The following is a 19567-nucleotide window of genomic DNA, read 5'->3' as shown; positions in this document are numbered from 1 at the left end:
CCCCTAGTCCTATGGCTGTTTAATTCATGCAGCCGCCCTGTGCTTCCCTCCCTCGTAGCACTATCGGTTTTAGTGAACAGTTGTCCCCATTCGTATTTTTGTGGCACTCTTACTGGTGTCGTGTCTGGACTGACAGTTGTAGTGAAAGTGATGCTGTGCACAGTCAGGTTGTAGATTCGCCTTGAACTTCCCTGCTAAAGCACCAGGGACAACTCCTCATGGTAGGTGTTCAGTGATCCAGGTGTGTCACAAGTCTGGCACACCCAGGGCCAACAGAGCCAAAGGGAATGGCCCAGTATTGGGTTCTCTGTGCAGAAATAACCGTGAGATTGCAGTGAATGATTACGAGACTGAATAGAAAGAAAGTGTAGGGTTCCTCTCTCATCAGCCTCATATGAGGGAGTATCAGCTTTGGGTAACTCAGCTGCCAGTCAGGCTTGTAGGAAGATCCATTGCTCAGGGTGATGACCTGCTTGTCTGAATGCACCATACCTTTGGACCCAAGGTGGTCTGGGAAATCTGTACCATGGTCTGGAAAATCTGTACCATATCTGTACCATGGCTAAGAAAATTCAATTACAGCATTAAAAAATCAACAACTTTTCAAAATAATGAGGTGTAAAAATAGAAACAGGCGGGGGTTCTTCTCACTTCCTTTCCATGGCACTCTTTAAGTCTTTTGTTCTAAGATTTTTAAGCATTCATATTTCTCTGAAAACCAATTCAGAAACCTTTTGAAGACCTTAGGAAAAGGTGAAAATACTTCAGCCAAAAGGTGAATTCAAAAGTTAGAACTTTTCTCTGTGCCATGGCACTTTCCAAGTGAAAGTGAGAAACCAGTGAGAAAATTGAAAATTGAAAGCTTGGGTCCTGCCTACCATTTTAATTTAAAAAATATTGTCAAGTGTGAAAATAAACATGTAGGATTAACCTTTTTTGACATATTCTAAATTTGGGATCAAAGAGATAAGCTTGTCACAGTGGGCTCCCACAGAATTTGGGGAGATAAAATTCCTGAGGCTTTGATCAGCTTTGACTGATTCTGAGCTGTCATTCAGTGGTTTATATCCCTGGAATATATAGTCATGGTTACAGTATGTTCCTCCTTTAGAATGCACAGATCTCTGCTCTGCAGAAAGGAAAGGATTTTAAGCTCTTTTGAAAGATCACAAATAAAGATTAGGATCTTGCATAGCATAAATACGGGGTTTTATTTATTTATTCTGCAGCAGTGAGGCACCACTAGTATATGGGTGGGATTTCTCTTCTGTCTGTACACTTGCTATATCCCACTTCCTGCACTATCCATTTTGAGCTATAGCTATCTTACTTATTTTTGTTCTGTGCATTAGTATTTGCCAGCGGGTGGTCATGAGTACAACAGAAATTCTGTGCAAGCAGCTGGTACTTCTGACAAGGTTTTCTTGGTCCTACTGCTGTTGAATTATCAGGAGAATAGAGCAGAAAAACATTTTTAGAAAGCTATGTTTAATGCCAAGTGTAAACAAAGACTACCTCTATCAAGAAACCTTTCTTTCCTGGGTACTTGATGCACTAAAAGTAGCCAGATATGAATGGTTTTATTAATATCTTTTTCCACTTCAGGCTTTGAGAATAAAAGCATTAGCTCTTACAGACCGTAGTACTTTTCATATAATCCACAGCTCATTTCAGCAGCTATCACCTTTCATTTGTCAGCTCAGAAAAATTGACAAACTCAATCCAATGACTGTTATTGACTGCAAAAGCTTCTGTTTTCGTGGTAATTATCTTAGTTCATGCCACAAATTTGAATTTAAGTGCATAATTCAAATTCTTTTGAAGTTATATGAGCATTAGCTGTTTAATTCCTCTGTGTTATGCTTGACAAATTTGGGTCCTATTTAACATTTCTAATTATTTTTTTTATCTTCAAAGAAATTATTCTTGTCAAGCTATTCCATTAAAACTTAGTTTTGGAGCAAGATTTTACTCATGGAAGCATATTGTTGTCTTTGCATAAGCAGAATTTATGAGTTCAGCTCCTTTCCACAAGAGATTAAAATTGGGCTTTGTTTGCTTTGTGATTTTACAGTCTTTCAGATTCACTTCATTCACTTTTAAAAAAGTAGTTAAAATTCACTTTTTATCTACAAAATCTAGAAAAAACGTGAGGGCTTTGTAAATGATAATGCATATTTTCACACTAACATTTATTGGCTCAACTTTTTGGAAAACCATGAGCTATCAGAAGATTGGGAATAAAATAATCAGAAGTAATAATTATGAAAGCACTGTGGAAGTAAGAGTTTTGATAAACAAATAGTATAATAGTAACTGAGAGGACATAGGAAATTCATGTTTGATAAATTGCATTTTAAAGTTTATCCAGAGGTACATTTCTTCACTAAATTGAGGGCAATATTATTTTTTACAAAAATTGATGACTTTCTAAATTTGGAGTCAGAATACAGTCAGAGAGACTGCTCTGTCATTAAAAAACTGACAAAGACTGCTTTTTAATTATGAAAAATCTAGAAATATAGAATTCTAAACATGCTAAACTGTAGCCACACCATAAGGTGACCTTTATTTGTATAAAAAAAGAATTTTCAATATATCTTGATCTTGAAATGTAGGCTTGTAAACTGTAGAAGTGTTCAAACACTCTGGAAAATGAATGAGGTAGATGACATGATCAAAAATAAGGGAAAGGTCAGCTTGGACTAGTACAGATCACAAGACTCTAAAAAACTGTGTTAACGTAATATATATTTATGTTAATATAATATATATAATATGTAATGGTCAATTTTAAGCTAGAGATAACAAACTTATTTTTTATATTTAAATAAAATTTTGAAAAGACAGGATAACTCAATAATTTTTTTTATTTTGCCTCTGTAGTTGACATATGACTGTAATTGTAAATGCTTGGGTATTGATAGTGTTTGCTTGACTGATAAGAAGTTAAGTAATATAAAGGGCAATAACTTGAAGTGGGGTTAGAGTTCCAGACAACATTTTGCAGCTAATTTCTTCAAATAGGAAATACCACAGACTACACAAACCTGAAACTCCAGCATTCTACTGCCTGCCCACTGAAATATGTGTAAACATTGTATGGAGTACATGAATGAAAAAAACCATCTGTGGGCATAATTTCTGCCCATGCTTAAGGCAATGTGTTGTATATCTTGAATCACGAGATTTTGAGTCCCTCATATTAGTATTGAGTCCCTTTAATACTATCTTACCTTGCTATTCATATTATCCATGTAACAGCATATTTTTTTTTAAGTTTTGTTTAGGTCTTGCCTCTAAGATGTCTTAGACCTGAGTTTACAGGCTAATTATGTATCAAGAAAATATTTTTATCATTATTACATGTGTCAATTTTTTTTTGTTTCTCAGTGTCTTTTATTATAAAAAAGGTAAATAAAGAGAAATGTTTACAAAACATTATATATGTCTGCTATGGCAGAATGTCAACGTATCTCCATTCTCCCCCTAACATAGAAGCATCTTATTGCCTTTGTTTCCCTTCATTGTAGTGTTTCACCTTCTGTTGTATTCTTTCAAATCCTGGTAACAAGAATACTGAACACAGTATTAAAGACATGCTGATGAAAATGTCTCATCTTGCAGTGTTTCAGAATAGCACAAAGAGCAAAGATATTTTATTTTTAATAATGTACAGAGAATATTAATTTCACCATATGTTTTAGCCAACAAATGTAATTCTTGGGATTCTTCTCAGCATTGGGTTTATGTGCAATTGTCCACTAGAGTGCAGGCTGAGACCAACAAACTCATTTTGTTCCTGTCATAAACTGACTTTGAACCCAGGTGTCTTAATGTACATCGTTAGTACATTAAAGCACTGCACCTTCTAGCTTCAGCTGTGAGTATATATACTGCTATCAAATTTGATGGATATAGCTTGTGAAGGTTAGTGACCTAGGGTGGAGATAATAAAGTATTCTGGAACCTGGATAACATTTTGTTCTGTCACTATGGTTTTCTTGCTCTGCTGACATCAACTAATTTGTACTGCTTTGTAGGAGATTTCTGTATTCGGCTTTTTAGCCAGAGTCTCCGTTTCCTTACACTGCTCTTACTCTTCTCTGTCAGAGTGAATTTCTTTCAGAGACAAAATATTGCTCAATATTGATCTTAGTGTGCTAATTTCAGGTTCTTGTATTGCAGATCAGCTGAAGTGCTGTTCAAAACACTGAAGAATTTTCTAACACAAAACGCACAAAGAAATTGACCCATGGAATATCTTCCAACAAGAATCCTCTGTTCTCTAATCCTTTAAAAGACCTCTAAAGTCAGTTTAACAGACACTGCATAAAAAATATTTTTATTCTAAAAAGTTGTCCTAACAAGAGTAGCCAGTTTTCACAAAGTTTATAAAATTCTTAGGATTTTTGGCCTGTTTCTTATTTTTGCCTGTTTAGGAGCATAAAAATGCTCACCTCAGAGAACATATATACCAGCAGAGTGATTTGGAGTTCTCCTTCTTACTGTCCCTATAGAACCTATTAAAGTTTTTGTAGAAATAATAGGGAGTTTTTTAGTTTATTTTCCTGTAAAGGAGGAATATCTCATATCAGTTCCCTTTTGCTTCCTCAGTTTTGAAAAAAATAAAGCACATCTGTTATTTTTTTTTTTTTTAATCTCCCTAGGCTGCTGTGAAGGATGGCTTCAAAAGACGGTTTTTCTTCAGTACTTTGAACCCTAAAAACATTCTGTTGTATTCTGAGAAATAAGAATTGGATAAATCTTGACTAATGTCTGTCTTCCCTTTTCACAGTCTATAGCCCATCCACTTTTGAATTCCTTAATGATCCCTACTTCAAAAATCACATCCTGCTCTTTGGCTTCTTTACCTAATTGTCTCTTTTGTATAGCTCAGAGCTGCTGTGGCTCCATGCTAAAACTCCTCATTTACTGTATACTGTCTTTGCCTGAGTCAATGTCTTTCTAATGTGAATATGTTTTTATTTATAATGGTTTTAAAGTTACAATAGCATAAAAAGTATGGATACAAACTGAAAGATAAAAAAATAATCTAAGTAGTAGCAAGTGCTCAGCTTGGGATATTTCAGTCTGAACAAATCATGTTTGTCTGATGTAGACAACTAAAAGCAGAATCTCATAATAGGAAAGTGCCAGGAAATATTGAAAAGGAATCATGCTGTCAACTCTGCTTATGAAATAAATTAGGTTTACTAATGGTTATATTTCCCCTCATATCTACAGAGGGAGCACAGAGTTCCTGTTCTTCCAAGTTAGGATGTCAAATGTATTTCCTGACAGCTCCAGCTCACTTTTCATTATTGATAAGTTAGAGCAGTGTGGCTGTTAGCTGCTCTTGTGTAATTAGTTCAATGAGGTTAGGAAACAGCCAGAATGCAGAAGAGATGAAAAGTAGTCATATATAATATGATAGTGGCACCTGAGTTCCCTCTGCCCTTATGCCAAGCTAACACTCAGGATGTTACAAAATGAAGGTGCCTTGTGTCTCACTGGTGTTTTGTCCTAGGGACAGAGCAGTTATCCTCCCACTGAGGAAGGAAAATGCATTTGATGCTAATTTGGGGAATTGGGTGTACTGGCAATTTGAAAGGCAACTAGGTTGAATGGATTTCATTATGCTGAGGTGAGACACAGGAGAAACCCAGAGTGAGTGCAACAGCTCATTTTATTTTTTTTAACTTAGTTTAATTAGTCAGTGTATCTGAGAATACTGAGATATTGTCTTCCACCCCCGGCCCCAGTCCACAGGTTAGCTGAAGGGGTAATTCATCTCTTATCACAGAATAGATTTAGCACATTTACTTTAAACCTTCCATGCTAAATCCCATATAAAGATGTAAGAAAATGATTCTGTATAGCAGCTCTTATATGAAGATTAACATGCTGTAGTAATGAAATCTAAAGATACAGTTAAGATAAATGACAGGAAATTATACCTAAAAATAGGAAAATTCTCTATAGCTGAAATCTAAAGCTTATCATAAACAAAAAGAAGGTTGGACAGAAGTTCCACTGAATTAAAAAAGACGAGTCTAAGTGGAATTTGTATCAGGAGAAGAAAAGAAAACTAACAGCAAACTAGTTTGCCCAAATATGAAGGGATACATGTATTCAATATCATTTGTGTGGAAGAGTAAAAATTTCTATCTTCAGAATGTATCTGATGTAATGATAACAGATAATGTTATTTTCCAGTTGGAGTTTTTGCAAGTTGATACACTGCAAGAGATTTGGGGACTTGGGAAAAATTCATGATGTAGTGAGAAAAGCTACTACATCATCACAGGAAAATCTTGCCAAATCAGAAGGGACAGAAATAGAAGATATTCTTCTTAGATATTAAAAATAGCCTTGAAAATAAGGGGAAGGTAACAGAAGAAATAGAAAGCTGTGAAGTATGTAGGCAGCTGCTGAGTCCAGAAGCAGCATGCCTAGAAAGTGAAATTTTATACTAAAAGCAGAAAATTAATTTCTCATTTCTAACTAGGGAGTATCTGTGATTGTGACTAGTGTGGGGGGCAAAGAAGGTAATTCATGTTTTGGAAGGAATCACTAGGATTGCCAGAAGACTTGCAGTTTGAGACTTTGTGTCTCAGTTTACTTTCCAAAGGACAACTTAGCAAGATTATCTGTGATTTCCAGTTGTGGATGGAGATAGGAAAAAAGATCATGTGCAATATCTTCCATTTTTCTAGCACCTTTCTGTGTCCTGTTGTCCTGGTTTTAGCTGGGACGAAGTTACATTTTTTCTTTGTAGCTGGTACAGTGCTGTGTTTTGGATTTGGTATGAAATTGTATGAGATTGCATAAAAATGGGAATTCAGATGCAAGGGTGAGTATGAATGGAAAAGGAGTTTCAAAATTAGAGGACTGGTCAGAGACAGATACAAACATAAGGAAAAAACAAACAGAGAAAACATCAGCAAATAACACACAGCATACAGAAAGGGCAAATCTAGGTGGAGAATATATTGATACCAAAGAAAAAACGAGGTGATCAAGGTACTGCAAAGACAATATTTACCTATAACTACAACCGTAAGTATGAATAAAACAAGAAAACAGTCAAAATTAGGAAATCACCATATGTCCATAAATTTTTTATGTGACATAAAAAAATCAGAAGGCTGATTAAAGAGAATAATTTATACACTCATTTCTGATCCCAGACAGAATAAAGTGCAAAAATTCTGAATTTCGGAAATTTTGCAGAATTTTCTCTGGAAGACTCAGAATGTGATATTCAAAATAGTATCTCACTTGGACAGGAAGAAAACTTAAATCTAACACTAGACTCTAGTTTTCCAAGGAACAGATGCTATAGACAGGTAACCTAATAACCAAGCCATCAAAATCTAAGAATAGAGAAGAGTAATGATTTCCTATTAGGACATGAAAAGCATAAAAATACGTTCATATTGGCTTGACTAATTCTGACAGGTACTCACCATGCACAAGAATCTCTGGCATTCAATGTTTATAAATCTGTAAAAAACATAGGCATCTAAACACAGATTTCAATATCCTGAATTTTGGCAGCTGAGTTTGAAAATGCTGAATCTACAACAGGCTTCTATCGGCACCGTAATCACTATGATATCATCCTATTTGGTTTTAATCAAAGGCTGGTAATAAGTTGCATTTCTTACCATCTTTATGAATAAGTCGTTCCAAAATTGCATAGTATAAAGAATTACATGTTAAATGTAAAAATCCTATAGTAATTCTGACATACTTATGCTCCCTACAGAAAATGCTAATATAATAATATAATATAAAAATATAACAGTTTAAAAATATAAAAATATAACAGTTGATTGCAGTCTATTAATGGGCTGGTTTGCTAACAAGCTTCTGCAGCTAATCCTGTTTAGGTCTTCCAGCAAGGGGGTTCCAAAATAGGACTTTGTTCACACTACAAAGCCTGACATTGCAACAAATGTTATTTGAGCAGTGAGGAAGCCATAACTTCATATTATTAGATTATCTATAGAAATTCAGAACTGCAGCATATACCAGCAGCTGCATTTGTATTTAATGTGCTCCTCAGACTGTAAGGAAGTATGGATGGAAAAATTTAACTCAGGTAGAAATTCCTATTTGGAAAAATATTTAGAAGATGAGTCTTGCCTAGAAAGTAATGTTCTCTAGCTATGAAAATTATTCTCTCCAAGAGCAATCACTTCTCTGTAAGATAGAGAAGATACAAAGACATACTGTCATATTTATTTGTCTTTTTCTTCAAACTTAGTAATTAGTTCCTGAAAAATTCATTCTATTAGAAAAAAAGACAACAGCTCATTAGCAATTTCTTTTTACTTTTCCCTTAAGTTTTGAGATTGACTTCAGTGTGGACTACCAAATTTCATGCTCCATATTCTGCCAAATAGAAAACATTACTCTCTGAGCAACAACTTATAAATATGGTACATTTGGGGAGAGATCTTGCTTGCCAGCAGAGTTAAAAGAGTCTGTTGGCAAGCAGCAAGAAAGGGGGGGTGAGGGTGTCTGTAAACTGGGGGTTCCCCAAACTCGACTAAGTTTGGTTTTATCAAAATTGACAACAGGTAGATGTGAATGTTTCATAAGTAAGCTAAAAATATAAGCAACTTGACAGATGGTTATATATTAAGCATGTCTTTGAAACTTGTATCGCTTTTCGTTAATAAGAGCATCTAAAGTATTTGTAATCAGCTCAGATTGTTTATTGACATCTATCCAGCAAAGTCATGATAGTCCACACTAGGGACCTTGCTAGGAAATGAGACACAAATAATAATAACTTATGAAAGATTACCTGAGATACTTGAAGATCTTAACATGCATCCTCCTTCTATGGAACAAGAGAGGAACGTGCAAGCACAGGACTAGAATTCAGACATAAATTTAAAAGAAATTTGGCCTCTTTGAATGCTTGTCTGTCTTAACAGGGGCTTTGAGTTAGAGACCTCTAGTTCTGTCACAGAGATCTGAATGGTTCTGAGGCAGAGGAAAGGTGCAAATAAGCTTCTGGATCTCAGAGTTAATGGAGAGGAGAATTCAGACAGCTCATCCAGGGTGGTTTCTGCTTTTGTAAAGCAGGCAACAGCCAGAGAAGTCTTATGGAACCTGCCAGGCAGCATGATTTTGCCCCACATCTGTACTAAGTCAAGCTACCTACCCTCAACACAGCTCTGTGTTTAGAACACAGGATCCTGGCCTAAATCTTACCTAGTCCAGGTGAAGAAGGTACCCTTCTTCCCATGTGTGCTTAAAGAAAGAGGCTGTTATGTCAGGTACAATAGTGCATTGTCAGAAGAACAGTCATGGCTTGGCCACAAGAGAAGATTTCAGTATAACTCTGTGAAAAAACCTAGGAGAAATAAAAATGTAGCAAGATTTCCAGAAGATGTGTCACAGCAACATTATAGGAGTCTACTAACTAAAATTCCACTAGAACTTTTCCTCCTCAGGCCATATATCACTGCTGTATTGTAAGTAGTAGTAGTAGTTAGTAGATGTTATGGGTTTATCCTCAGAACCCTAATTATGAAAAATAACAAATTTGGAATGGATAATTATAGTGCTACTATCTTAATTCATACTTCAAGAGTGCAGAAACAGATACACAGATAGTAGAGAACTTTTTGAATGGAATTATGTTATTTTCTTTTCTCCAGATTAATTGAGTGCTCTTTAACTGTCTTCATGATCAACCATCGTCAGGCCTTTCATTTCATCTTCAGGCTCATGCTTTCCTGAGTGATGCTACTTTCATTAAATTTGTTTTCTTTTCTTGTATTTAAATAGTTCCTTTTCATTCATTAACAAACCATACATGAACATTTGTTGTCCATATGAAATTATGCCAATAGAAGTCTTGCAAACTGAAATAGCTATGTTTTCCCACTCTGAGGGCTGGAAAACTTGTCAGTTGAAGTATAACAAGTTGCTTTTGCCAAGTTTTCTGGTTACAACTGAATAGGAATATCTGTGAAATTAAATAACATTTTCATATTTGATAGTTTGTCAGTTGTCTAAAAAAAAAGCTGACTGATATAGCAATCTTAATATGAAAACATATTAGCAATATGCTCTTCTGTGTTGATCACTGCAGGATCTCTCTGATTTGGCATAGCTTCAAAAATAACTATGAGCATGGCAGATTCCTTGGCTTAGCCATCTTCTTGCACTCGTGTTGGTGTAGTAAGGTACCCACTTGTGCAATTTGGTGTGCATATAGTCAGTAAGGGGGAACTATAAAGACAGCTCCTGAGAAGGGACTGCTATGTACCCAGTTTCCCAAAAATGTCCTGTTTTCCAACCTAAGCATCCTCCTGGATGAAGAGGAAGATTTTTGACCAGGCTGCAGGAAACTATTCTCTCAGCCATGTCAGTTGACCACATTCACATCAGTGGTGCAGCTCACATGCAGTGCAAACCCATGGCTTGCGCACACAAACCCCTCTTGGGGATGCTCTCAAAGGCAAGTATTTTCCTTTTGTCCATCACGGAGTTCGCTGCCCCTGTCACTGCCTCCAGTGGGAACCGAACTGGTCACGTTCGGCTGGGTTTGGGCAGTCTTGATGCCTCGCAGCCCCGTGGAGCGAACATGTGTACCTTGCTCCCATTTGAGTGCTTCCGCAAAGGCATGCCCTAGTGGCAGCCAGCCAGCCAAGATAGGCAACTTCTCACACAAGGAACACAAACACACCATACGAACATTTAACATTTATTATCATACTTCTTATTTTGCACTGTAATGGGATTTATATATATATATGTATGTTCAGCTACCTGTGCATCCTGGGAGACTTCTACGACCTAGCAGCAGCTGGAGGTATATAAGCCATAATAAATAAACCATAACTCAATTTCCACGTCTATTTTATATCCAGAGAACAAATAAGACCTCAGATTTTTCGACGTTTTAATATATTAATGGCAAGCTTTAATAAATAGCATTTATCTCACGAGCGTGAGCAGGGCGAAAACCCGCATGCTTGTGTCAAAGCATAACATCAGAAGCAACACCTGTCAGAAAATTGAACAGACATTCAAGTGACTGGTTTATAGTGTCGCGGGGGCTCGCAGCAGCCCGGGGTGGCAGCGGGATCAGCTCCCGGGCGCTGCGGGCGCATCCGAAGCCGGGCTCCCGCCGGCCGGCTCGGGGCGCGGCTCGGCACCCCCGGCCCGCCCCCGGCCCCGCCCGCCCGCGCTGAGGCGCTGAGCGGCGAAAGCAGCGTGGCCGCGGCAGGATGAGCGGCCCCCAGCCCGGCCACCAGCAGAACGGGTACGCGAGTGCAGGGCCTCACAAGCTCTTCCCGCCCGCCATCCCGCGGCTCCTTCTCCCACCGCCACCGTGCTCCCCTCGCACGCCGGCTGACTAAACTTTTTCCGGCCGGGCCGCTGCCGCCCGCGGGGGAAGCCCTGGTAGCGGGGCCCGACGGCCGCGGGTGGCGCGGCCGCGCCGTGCGGCCACCCCAGCCTCTGAGGGCCGGAGGGAGGGGAGCTGGAATCCTCCGGGACGGGAGGGAGGGAAGGAGGGAGGGAAGCTGGAATCCTCCGGCGCAGGACGGAGAGGCAAGGAGAGGAAGGTCCGCGCAGCCGGGGGCTCCCCGGGCAGCGCCGGCCGTCGCCGTGCCGGGGAAACCCATCCCGGTGGGCAAGCGTTTCCTGAAGCCCCTAGAGGCTCTGTGGTGGGGGCATGGCCTGTTTTACTTGGGCTTCCTAATCGCTGGGATAGGAAAAGGAGCAGGCAGGGTGTCTTGTGTTGATTATTTCCGGCGTGAGTAATAGGCAATTAATTCAAGTCAGAAGTGTCTCTGTAAAAGTGAAGTACGTTCAGTGAAGGAAAGTGTTCTTTTACTATTTAATTGAGGCTCAGTATTCATACACAGTGTTTATCTTTACAGGTTTGATAGGTTATCTCCCAAGATAATTGTGACTATAATTAATTTGCAATGCACTGAGTATTGTTTTTCTGTAAGAAATATGTAGTTTTCTCTTTGAAAACCTTCCCTCCCAGTACGGAATATGTAATGACCCTATCTCAGTACCTATATGAGGGGAAAAATGAGAAGCCTCAAGCAAAGGAAATCCCACATTCATTTAATCTTGTAATGATCATAAAAAATGAGATTTAAAGAGGAAGCTTGTATTAAAGGTCATCAAGAGCCCATATCCTGTTTGGCTTTTAGGAACAAGAGCTTAGCTGAAGATACTTATTTCTTATTTTTAATGCTTCATTTTTTTACCTGTGATTTCAATGCCAAGGTATTGATAGTTGGTCTTCAGTAGTATACATGATACTGGGGAATAATGGTGCTCGAATAGAGTTGTAATATAATGCACATGACATCAAAGATAAGGAAGCAGAGGAAAAACTTTAAAAAAGTGGGAAGCTGATCTGATACCCCCAGTTCTCCAGCTGTACAATATTGTTGTATAGCTGACTGTCATAGTTGTCGTATGCAAAAAAATGAGATTATAAATTCTGGTTTAGGATTATCAAAAGAAATTTTTGTTATGGTAGACCATTTTTTAAGTAGCTGAATGACATTTGTTCCTTTTTCAGATGGTGTCACAGCTTACTTGAAGCCTAGATGGATGAAAAAGAAGTGAAAAGAGAGGCAGTGTTCTCTAGTTATAGAATCTTTTTCTCTATTTTCCCTTGAAATAACCTTTACAAAATTTTCTATAGACTACTAATTATTCTTAAATTCAGGTTTTTCTTTTCCCCCATTGTTCTTAGCAGTATTCTTCATAGCTTTCAGTTTCTGTTATTTTTGTTCAGAAGTTCTTATGGGTTATGCTAAGGGTAAGCTTTGATTGTCTGTTTTACAGCTAGCTGTAGTATTTTCTAGAGTAGCTTTCATTCATGCAATTCTGGAACTTGCAAATGAGCATAAAGAAGATTATCAGCTGCCCCAGATCCATAAACTAATTTTTGTGTGTGTGCTTGACTGGTAGCCAAGGCCTTGGCTTCTGCTCAATCAAAAAAATAAGTGGTTTATACCCATTTCACACTCTTGAGTTCTTGTGCACTGAGTTGAGGGAATTGTCTTGCCAAATACCGTGATGTTAAGTAGAAGTAATTGAGTAAGGGCTTTGGGGGGTTTTTATGTTCTCTTTGATGTAAGCCTTCTGCTTATTTTTTAGATATGCTCTTCTCCCTGTGAAGTTGGTGCTCTGAGGGACCTCCACTTACATACAGTTCTGTATTTATTAGAAAAGTAAATACTAGCTTTTGTTATGTTTTGAATAAGTAAAGCTGCTAGGGAATAATTTAACAAAAGGAGATCTCACGACCTCTTACTTCAGAGTACTGCTATCTGTCTGGGGCCCTTTTCCCAGAATGTTTTATTCAGTGTAGTTCTACATTGTGTTTTATCCCTCTCCAAAGACATCACTGTGAATGACACTTAGCCAGGAGCGATCATTGAAAGTCCAGTTGTAGTTTAGATTTTGTAAATCCCTTTTTTGGAGATATTTTAAATAATCATATAGCTGAAACATTTTCTTGATGTTTTAGTTAACCTGTCAAAGTTCAGTTTGACACAGAGTGGTGTGAAGATATGTCCTTAATCTCTTCTTTCTCTGAGCAGTTTTCCTTCTTGGTAGGATATAGCCCCAACCCTTTAGTTACAGTGATTCAAGTCAGTTTGGGCATTTTTAGAATCACATGCTTGATTTGTGTGTTTGCTTTGACAATTGACAGTTCTGGGCACTATTTGTGAAGTTGTCAAAGTGTGAGAGAGGTGTGTGGGTTACATCAAGAGTGTGTGTTCTTCCCTCCTTACTTTGAGATGGTGGCCTTAAAGGTGATCCTCATTCATTCCAAGAACAAGCCAAAATTGCTAACTTGCAATGTGCCACATACAGACTATTCAAAACCAGCAATTTATCTTTGGTAAATAGCACATTGTAGGTTTCTAAAGTACAGTTTTATCATTGTTTTCACTCAAAGAGTGAAACCTCTTTATGACAAGCTAACTGCAAGCCTCTGATAGGTGGGTTTAGTTATAAAAATAATGATTAACTAAACACTTGCCTTCTAATATTTGTCTTCTGAAAGTGTCAGTACTAGTGTTGTTAGGAGATGTCTTGCTGCTTGCAGTTACCTGTGATGTATTTTTCTGCATGGCTGTACATCACAAGAAGGGTATCTTGGTCTTAAACTGTAGTCTTTGGTAAGAGGAGCCCAAGAAGAAAAATGCTGTGCCCGTTGTATTTTTATAGGCTGATAATTGTATTTGAGATGTTTCATTGGTTTGGTTTTCAGGTTGTAGCAATGATAGGTGAGAGAGTTTGGGGGGAAATTTCTTTCAATTTGATCTTTTGTTTGAAATTTTCAAAGCTTAAATGTATGTGTGGAGAGAGAGATGTCTGCTTTGCTTTTCTTTGAGCTGAAAAGCACAGAAATCCCCCTGTTGTGTCTTACAACAGGGCTAAGCAGGCTTTCACCCATAAGCAGGCAAGAGAAAATGATGTATCACCCTTTTTTCCTTCTTCTTTCCCCCAAATCTGCCCTTCAGGGCAGGGAAAGAAGCAACCTTTTGTGGCACTTCTACATGTTATATCTAAAGGAGAAGTTCTTGAACTCATCTCCTGTCAGTTTTCATAAGACATAATCTCAAGAGAAAATTAGCAGGGAACTGTTGGAATGGCCTCAGATCTTTGGTGGTAAATGTAACAAGAGGTAAATTTATAGTGATAACCATATGGTCAGAAATTAATGCCTGCAGAGGAAGTTACCAAATAGGAAGCTACTGAGCACTTGTTGTAGGCAGAAGTACAAAATAACTTAGATTAGAGGTTGGCATTTATCACAGTCATCATAAAAAAGATTATGTTGTTTGGGTGAGAAGAATGGCAGTACATGATATACCCAAACCTTAGAAATACACAAGATGTTATCTATAAAGGATAAATTGCTCTGTCTTGGAATTGCTCCGTGCTCTGAATATCTCAGTCTTCTTATCTAAAAATACAATTTGCAACCTTGCTTGGATGCCTTTTCCTTGAAAGGAAATGTTGCATGTGTAAGTTCCTGGAAAGCACTTAAAACTGATGGATTTACTATCAAAATATTAGTGAATGTGTGGTCTTAGCCACATTCTGATCCTAGTTACTTTAAACTTGTGCACATTGAAATAATACAATTTGTAGTAACTCTAGGTCTGTGGTGTTTGCTGATGGTTGTTTTTTTCTATAAACTATTGTTTCAGCAGTGAAGCATCCTGCAAAAAAAGAGAGGATTATTTGGAATGGCCTGAATATTTTATGGCAGTAGCTTTTCTGTCAGCACAAAGAAGCAAGGATCCAAGCTCTCAGGTAAGAAGGCAACATGTAATAATAAGATAACCTAATCTATATTGCCTATCACATCAGATGTACACATAGCAATTTCAGGAATTTCGTAATAAAAGTTATTTCAGTGTATAGCTATTAAATTTTTGACGTAGTCAGCACCTTCTGTTACAGAAATTCTCTTTTTGGGCCTGACCTCATATGTATAATTCAGTGTACATTTGTAGCTTGGAGTTTTATAAATCAACTTTTCATCTGGAAGTTAAAACAACGCATGCATTTTATCTCCTTTTCCAGTAAATATAGTCACTTTTAGAGGAGGATAAAAATAAAACTCCTCTGGAAGATTTAGGGTGTAATTTTTTACGACACAACATTTTACAAGTTTCTTTTCCTCACCTGTAAGAGAATTTGTTATTGGGTTGACTGGAGTTTTCTTCTAGTTTGTTCGTCCCTCAGGATCCCCTGTTCCCTATGCTTCACTGTCTGTTTCCATTTTTCATGTGTTTCATGTGCCTCTGTTCAATATTGTTCAGTATTGATTTCAGGTGATTGATACAGCTCCTGAAACACGCTATTCTGCAGGATCCAGTCATCCTGTTAGACTTCCTTTGTGTGAAAAAAATCAGGAAGAAAATCCCAGAAAAACAATATGTTCACTTCCTTCTGTACATTAGAGCAGTTAGCTCTTTGAAGGTTATTCACCTGGGGCTAAAGTTTTGTTGCCCAAAGGCTGGTTGATAAATACATTGCGTAAATTAAAATTAGTACTATTGCAATTTCAACAGGTAATATGGGCAGAAAACATAAAAATGGGATGCATCATCATTCTTTAAGAAGAGTCCCTTTGTAGACTTAGGTTGAAGCAATAAAGGGTGAGAGTTAAAAGGTTTGGAATTTTAGTGCACGTTTGCAACAAGCCACAAAGTCTTGTGAGGTCTGCATAAGCCAACACTTGTATTTCTCTTACATCTTTCATAACTTTTCTTTTGCTCATGTTGCTCATACTGCTGCTGGGAAAGCTAGTTTGGGTACTGAACTTACATGTTTACTGGGGTTCATTCAGTGCTGTTTCTGCTCCCTGAACTAGGTTGTTTCATAAGCAGACAAGGAACAGTGCTGGCAGGCTGGAATGGGAGCAGCATGACCAAAGGGTTAGCAGAGTTACATCTGCCTGGACTTATTTCAAAGCCCCACCAGTTAGGTACAATTGTAGCCCTGCTCACTAGATGGTGTGACTTAATATATTAAATGAAACTTGTATCTCTTAAATGAAAATCATAGGACTGACTATTCATGTCTCATATTCACTGTTGAAACATTGTTTTGCATGCTGTTGGTACTATATAAATCTGATTTTATTTAGGTTGGTGCCTGCATTGTAAATTCAGAAAACAAGATTGTTGGAATTGGCTACAATGGGATGCCTAATGGTTGCAGCGATGATGTACTACCCTGGACAAGAACAGGAGCAGATAGACTAGACACAAAATATCCTTATGGTAAGACTTCTTATGGTTGACAGGTTAGACTTGTGATGTCTATCTGTGAAAGTTCAGCTGGTAAAGTATCGATCAGTTTTTCTTCCACTCACTTGATGTCATTAATGTGCCCATATGTGGTACACCAGGATAAAAATCACAGTCTATTTGAAGGACTGACTTCCTGGTGAAATAGGTTCATAAATATTAGCCTTTTTGGATTGGGTAGTGAAAGCCTGTAAATAGGAAGCAGCTCATTAGCACACAGTTGCAGTGCATGCAGATAATTGCTGCTTCTGTGTGTTTGTCTCCACAGAAATTACAGTGTGTGTATATGCAAAACAAGTAATGGGGTCTAAAATACAGGTATTAAAATTATGAACTCCAGTAGTTGTGGGAAATTTCCATTTCAGGTGTTGATGGCATAGGTTGTATATACTATGAAGAAGCTGAATATTTGACTTTAAGTCCATGTGCCGTGGGTCTACCCTTCTATGGGTGAGGTGACTTTCATTGTTTATTTCAGCCTCTGATTTGATTCCCACTTACTAAATGGACAAAAGGAATGAAGAGCAAGGATGGTTTCATGGTAAATGTGGTTGAATGCTGCTTTGGATCTTGCCTTTGTCTTTGCAGTAGGCATAATTTGGCCTTCTGTAAGTGCTATTTAAAGGGCCCTCCATGAAATTTGGTGGTCCTATCAGCAGGGCTGACTCTTCTGGATCAGGTGTGGTTTGCAGGAGCCAAGGAGACTGGGCTGCCTTGTGACCTGCAATGTGGGTAAGAGACCTTGGTTAGAACTGGTAAGAGACCTAACAGTCCCCATGTTTCCTTAAGTCCCCCTTCGTGTTTCTGTACCCACTCCAGCTCCTGCTGCACCTCTGTGTGTGACACCAATGCAGCAGAAGCCACAGGCACAGAAAAACCAGGAGCTTCTTCATCCTATGCTGCATCTCAGCCTGTCTTGAGCTCAGGAATGGCAGGGCGGAGAAACACAAAAGAGAGAACCAGAGCCTTGGGAAATTTTCCTTCTCCCTGTGTGGGTCAGGGAAAGTCAGCACAAGAGTTCACCTTTTGCAGAGGAATACTAACTCTTTTCCAGTATTTATCTCTGCCTACTATTTCTGTTTCTTACTAGTAAGTTTAACAATTGGTGTGATAGAGAAATTAAACTTGCATTAGTTTTGACATAGCCTGAGCTCACTCTTTCTAAAAACCATTTTCTGGTTTTCTATAGCATTGAAGTGAAAGATGACATGCAGTGGCTCAGCACATAATTCATCAGTTTGATATTTTTGACTTCTTAAAACCCCAGTACTTTGTCCTTGTTCACTTCACCAATTTATTATAAAATCTCTAATGGTAACTCTTAAGCTCGAGACCATTTCATATTATTTTTTGTAACAGGTGTATTCCCAATATAGGGCCAAATTTGAAGTCTGCTCCTGCCACATTTGAAATCTGCTCTGAACCACTGGTTTTATATATAGTGCTGTGACCATAATGGTACAACTTAACATGACTGCTCTTTATTTATATGGTGAGGAAACAAGTGTTAGCCCATTGATTAAATATAAAGCACTGAAAACACAATATTGATTTTGATTGAATTTTTATGCTGCTGTAAGGTCTCAGTTCTGAGCTAAAATCAGTGTGGGTGGTCTCTGGCATTGGAGCATGTTCCACGCACTCAAATCTAAGCTGACCAGTTTAAACTAAAAGTACTGCCAGGATTCTTTGTACAAGATGATGTGGGATTTTTTTTCTTTTTGTTAACTCTGACTGCAGAAGATGTGGAGCATGTTATGTTAAAAAATGAGTGAACTAGTAACAGCTCGGAGTGCCGAATTTATTTCCAGGAGTTGGTCTAACTACTGCCCTTCCCCCATTATCTTAGTCTTCACCTCATTAAAAAAATCACAACTTTGTAACACAGAGTGTCTGCTGTGATGAATAAACAACCTATTTTGTAATTCAAAGATCATTTAAACTCTAGCAATTTCTTATTAATCTTGATAGCACAGTTGACAGACTAGACAAGTATATACAAAAAAAAATCTTCTGCTTAAAAAATTCTGGTAGATGCAGACACACATAGAATTGCTGCTAAAATCTCATTAAACTGTCATTTTTCCTTTCTCCTTTTACTAATCATCTCAGCATTTGTGTAAATTGAACTTCTTACACTTGCATTTTCCTGACTGACTTGTTCAGAGACAGTACAATCTTACTATGTGCTCCATTCGCTAACCACGGGAATGATGGCACTTTCATCACTGCAATGTAGCTTATTAGATGAGGCTGATGGTAATTGTGCATGTACCACCACGCTAAGTTGGAAGATGTCTTCTGGAGCTACTTCATGCATCTGCAGTGCTACAGAAAAGGTCTGGGGTTGGATCTGAGTGCTGACCACCTGGTCCTGGGTACTCTTGTGGGTTGGCCATAAACACTTAGCTCAATTCCTGTGTTTTGCACCACTCTTACTAGCTTTCTCCAGAACAAAGCTTCAGTATTGCTCTTCCAGTGGAAAAAAGACTGCAAAGTCATCAGGTATAGGCTTACAATGCAAAGCCTGCTGAGATGGTGTGCTTAACCCTCCTCCTTCCCTCAGGCGTACTGGCAGATATGCAACACATACTCTGTTTCATGCTCTGAAAATCCCTCTCTGGTGGGCTGCATAAAAGTCTTCTCACTTCTTTATGCACTTTGAACTGAGACATACAAAATAACTGTGTGGTGTCACGGGACTCTGGAGCTTGAGGAAACTG

At 38.2% G+C, this 19567-nt stretch overlaps 1 protein-coding gene across 6 annotated transcripts in view; it reads left to right on the top strand.

Moving 5' to 3' along the window:
• DCTD (dCMP deaminase) overlaps positions 1 to 19567 on the top strand; it is a 60470-nt gene that overhangs the window by 29364 nt on the left and 11539 nt on the right. For 3 of the 6 annotated variants that reach the window (XM_053975847.1, XM_053975853.1, XM_053975851.1), the window contains 2 exons: positions 15234 to 15339; positions 16682 to 16817. In XM_053975847.1, the coding sequence (XP_053831822.1) occupies positions 15234 to 15339; positions 16682 to 16817 (242 nt within the window). Of the gene's footprint in view, positions 1 to 11207; positions 11297 to 15233; positions 15340 to 16681; positions 16818 to 19567 lie in introns of those variants that run through there. The other 3 variants (XM_053975848.1, XM_053975850.1, XM_053975852.1) reach the window with 3 other exon arrangements.

Source organism: Vidua macroura, chromosome 4 (genome assembly GCF_024509145.1).
Source record: "Vidua macroura isolate BioBank_ID:100142 chromosome 4, ASM2450914v1, whole genome shotgun sequence".
Classification (NCBI taxonomy): Eukaryota; Metazoa; Chordata; class Aves; order Passeriformes; family Viduidae; genus Vidua; species Vidua macroura.
This window is presented reverse-complemented; position numbering and strand designations above follow the sequence as displayed.